This window comes from Dendrobium catenatum, unplaced genomic scaffold (genome assembly GCF_001605985.2).
Source record: "Dendrobium catenatum unplaced genomic scaffold, ASM160598v2 original_scaffold_266880, whole genome shotgun sequence".
NCBI classification, from domain to species: domain Eukaryota; kingdom Viridiplantae; phylum Streptophyta; class Magnoliopsida; order Asparagales; family Orchidaceae; genus Dendrobium; species Dendrobium catenatum.
In genome coordinates, this window is record NW_021585278.1 from 725 (window position 1) to 5070 (window position 4346).

Below are 4346 nucleotides of genomic sequence, written 5' to 3' on the forward strand. Positions count from 1 at the left end.
CATTACCCCCCAGCCTTCTCCAGCCGTGTCTTTAATCCTCTCAGAATGATCCGGTTAGTGACCTCTGTTTGCCCATTAGTCTGAAGATGAGCTACAGCCGTGTGTATTAGATGGATGTGGAGATTTACAAAATGTTATAAAGACCTTTTCGGTGAACTGTGTTCTGTTATCAGTAATAACTTTTATAGGAATGCCAAAGCGACATATTATGCTCTTTCACAGGAACTGTTTGGCATTTGCTTCAGTGATCTTTGCTAGTGGTTCTGCTTCTACCCACTTTGTGAAATAGTCGACAGCCAATATAATGAACTTCTGCTATCCCGTGGCTATAGGAAATGGTCCCATTATGTCAATCCCCCATTGGGCAAAAAGCCAGGGACTCTGTAATGTCGTTATCTCTACAGCGGGTAGATGAGTGAGGTTGGCATGCAACTGACAGCTGTTACACTTCCGTACGAGTTCTAATGCGTTCTGTTTTATCGTCGGCCAGTAGAACCCTTGTCTCAGGACCTTTTGGGCTAGTGCCCTTCCGCCCAAATGTTCCCCACAAATGCCCGAGTGTACTTCGCGAAGTGCATAGTTCGCCTCCGAAGGAGGAAGACATTTGAGGTATGGCCCTGTGAAATATCGTTTGTACAACTCTCCGTTAATAATGGTGAAGTTGGCTGCTTGCCTCCGAAGTCGTACTGCCATAGCTGGGTCTTCAGGAAGAGAGCCTTCTTGTAGGAGAGCGAGAATGGGGTCGATCCAAGAAGTTTCTTTTGATTCATCTATTGATTGAAGTACCCATGAGCCTTGAATGCTCGGGAAGTGGATCTCCTCAATAAATTTTCTTTTGAAAACATCTCCCATTGTAGAAGTTGCTAGCTTGGAGAGAGAGTCTGCCCTTGCGTTCTGCTCTTGAAGGATATGGATGACCTGATGCTTTGCTATTTGGGCCAACAAGGTTTTAACTACCTGACAGTATTGAGCCAAAAGTGGATTGTGAGCATCGAATTCCCCTTCTACTTGAGAAGAAACCAGTTGAGAATCAGTGTGAACCACTAAGTCTTGGACTTCACAATCAATTGCCAATCTCAATCCAGCAATTAAAGCTTCATATTCAACAACATTGTTTGTTGCTGGGAACTTCAGTCTAAGCCCGTATTCAAGTGTGGCTTTCCACAGGGAGATTAATAAGATTCCAGCGCCAGCACCAGAACTCCCAGAAGCTCCGTCGACATACAATGTCCAGTAGGAGGAGGAAGGAGACACATCAGGTGATTCATCGGAGGTGTAGCTAGTACATTCGACCACAAAATTGGCAAGCACCTGTGACTTGATGTCGGGTCTAGGTAGGAATTGTATATCGAACTCTCCAAGTTCTACTGACCATTTGATCAATCTTCCAGATGCCTCAGGTTTTTGGAGAATATTTTTCAGCGGTAGGTTTGTATAAACCCTGATCGCATGTGCCTGGAAATAAGGTCATAACTTCATGGCTGAGAAGACTAATGCTAAGGCTATTTTATCTGCCAATGGATAACGCATCTCAACATCTGAAAGTACCTTGCTAATGTAATAGACTGGGCGTTGAATCGTATCATCCATCCGAACCAGGATCGAACTTATAGCCTGAGAAGAGATGGCCATGTACATATACAAAATTTCCCCTGTAATTGGCTTTGAGAGTAGCGGTGGTGAGGCTAGATAAGTCCGGAGTTGTTCAAAAGCCTCTTGGCATTTATCAGTCCATTGAAATCCTGAGCTACGAGCCCCTCTAAGGATCTTGAAGAAAGGTAAATACTTATTTCCCGAACGAGCCAAAAATCGGGAGAGTGCTACAATCCTTCCATTTAGTCTCCGGACTTCTTTGATATTTCTCGGGGGTAGCATGTCCCTTAGGGCCTTGATCTTTTCTGGGTTGGCCTCAATCCCTCGATGGGTAACCATGAACCCCAGAAACTTTCCCGAGGTGCCTCCAAATGCACATTTGGAGGGGTTGAGGCACATGTTGTAAGATCGGAGGAGGTAAAAACATTCTTCCAAATCCGAGATATGCTGAGATTTCTCGAGGCTCTTCACCAGCATGTCGTCTACATAGACTTCCATGGTACGCCCGATAAGGTTCTTAAAAACCTTATTCATCAGTCGTTGGTAAGTTGCCCCTGCATTCTTGAGCCCGAACGACATTACCAGGTAACAATATAACCCTTTATCTGTTTGAAAAGATGTTGCCTCCTCATCGGCAGGATCCATTTGTATTTGATTGTATCCGGAGTAAGCATCCATAAAGCTTAACATCTGATGTCCGGATGTGGCGTAAACTAGCTGATCGATTCGAGGGAGCGGGAAGCTGTCCTTAGGGCAAGCCTTATTGAGATCGGTATAGTCCACGCACATTCTCCAAGCTCCACTTGTCTTCCGAACCATCACGACGTTGGCTAGCCAAGTTGGGTAGTGTACTTCTTTTATAAATCTTGCTTATAAAAGCTTATCAATCTCCTGTTCGATTGCCAGCTGACGTTCTAGCGCGAAGTTTCATTTCTTTTGAATCACTGGTTTACATGCTGGGTTGATCTTGAGGGAGTGCATGATTACCTCGGGATTGATGCCGGGCATATCAGTCAAACTCCATGCAAATACATCTTGGTTTGTACGTAGAAAGTCTACGTATTCTTTTTTCTCTATATCTGAGAGGAGTGATCCGATCTGTACTATTCTCGAGGGATGTTCTTCTGATAGAGAGACACAGGTAAGATCTTCTACATGGGAGGCCCTTTGAGGGGTATCTTCATTCCGAAGATCGAAGTTTTCGATGCTCAAAGTAACTGATGAACGCGGTTGGGCTTGCTTAAGATAGCATGATTATGCTGCCTGTTGATCTCCACATATGGTTCCAATCCCTAACGGGGTAGGGAACTTCAATTTTAAGTGGGAAATTGAAGCAATTGCTCCAAAGATTGTTTGGAGTGGCCTTCCAAAGATCGTGTTGTAGGCCGATTCAGACTTTACTACAATAAACTGAATAGAGTGCTCAACCTGACGAGGAAATTCTCCAAGTATGACCGGGAGACTGATAGTCCCCTCCACTCTTACAGGTCGGTTATCAAATCCGTACAGCGGACCGGCAGCAGGCAGAAGCTTCTCCCTGGACATGCCCATATTAAGAAAAGTTGAGTATAACAACACATCTACTAAGCTCCCGTTGTTAACTAAGATCCTTTTGACGTTGTAGCATGGGTCGCCAATCCCTGCGCTAATCACCAGCGGATCTTGATGAGGGGTTTTTATGCCTTCTAGGTCGGACTCCTTGAAGGTGATGGAGTGATCTATATGAAGTTTCTTTGTGGGTGGTTCCTTGTTCTCTGCAATTAGAACTTGACAAGGCGTTGAAGGGCCCCCAGCAATAGTTTCAATTTCGCCGACCCTCTGGCGATTGTTCGTCAACTGTTTTTGTTGATTTTGCCACCCAGTTGGAACAGTTTCTTCTCGGGCTGTCGGATTCTCGACGAACTGTCAGAGATATCCTTGTCGGATCAGTCTCTCAATTTCCTCCTTGAGCTGCCTGCATGCTTCAGTAGTGTGTCCATGACTGCGGTGGAAATGATAATATTATTCCTGGTTTCCGGTATTAGGCTTTAAAGGGTATGGCCACTTCACACTCTCTTGGTCTCGGATGCCCATTATTACATTTGCTCGGGATGTATTAAGTGGCGTGTACTCTCTTTCCTGTCGGGGCTCTCGTCGTGGCTGTGAGGGTCGAGGAGGAAAATTGTAGTTTCCTTGCTTATTCCTTTGTGAGGGGGGATTCTCCGTCCCTGGGGGATTCTTACGTTTCCCAGTTGTCTGCTCAAATTACTTTCTGTGAGCATTGATGGCGTCATCGACGGAGATCTGAGCTTCTACTCGATGGATTAGGTCCGCATATGAGTGGACCGTATCTCGCATAAGTGCCGAGTAGAATGGGCCTGGACGAAGCCCTCCAAGAAATACACCTCTAAGCAATTCGGGATCTACTCCTGGAATTTGTTGGGCTTCCGTAGAAAACCTCTGGAAGTATTCTTTAAGGGATTCGCCCTCGTTCTGACATATCCTTGAAAGGTGGGAGGAGTCTTTAATCATTCTTCGGTTGGCGGCAAATTGTTCGACGAACAGTTTTGCCAATTTAACGAATATCGAGATGGATTGGGCAGGCAATGAGTAGAACCATGTTCGGGCTTGCCCTTTAAGGGTGGCAGGAAAAACTTGACAGAGCAAAGCGCCTGGGGCCTGCTGGATATGTATAATAGTGCGGTAGTGATCGATATGCTCGTAGGGGTCTGAAGTCCCATCATAAGAATCAATATTCGAGAGTTTGAATCTTG

The 4346-nt window shown here is 45.4% G+C and overlaps 2 protein-coding genes across 2 annotated transcripts; both read right to left on the reverse strand.

Annotated features, from left to right (window-relative positions):
* Window positions 1–315: 315 nt before the first annotated feature.
* On the reverse strand, window positions 316–2784 carry LOC110102197. Its single transcript, XM_020830413.2, has 2 exons — window positions 1549–2784; window positions 316–1455 (listed from the first exon to the last, which is right to left on the reverse strand). Exons 1-2 carry the CDS (start codon window positions 2410–2412, stop codon window positions 316–318), a joined length of 2004 nt encoding a protein of 667 aa, XP_020686072.1. The 5' UTR covers window positions 2413–2784.
* A 1053-nt stretch (window positions 2785–3837) lies between these two features.
* Window positions 3838–4301, reverse strand: LOC110102198 (the record flags this gene model as incomplete). The annotated part of the gene is made up of 1 exon (XM_020830414.2): window positions 3838–4301. A coding segment is annotated over one exon (464 nt), but the record flags the coding sequence as incomplete, so codon positions are not given.
* Between the last annotated feature and the right edge of the window lie 45 nt (window positions 4302–4346).

Bases quoted from the DNA above. Each gene is read 5' to 3' on its own strand.
- LOC110102197 (XM_020830413.2), bottom strand. From the start codon at position 2,412: ATGGTTCGGAAGACAAGTGGAGCTTGGAGAATGTGCGTGGACTATACC. The intron at 1,456-1,548 runs GTACTTTCAGAT...CCTTATTTCCAG, and splicing joins CAGTCTATTACATTAGCAAG to GCACATGCGATCAGGGTTTA.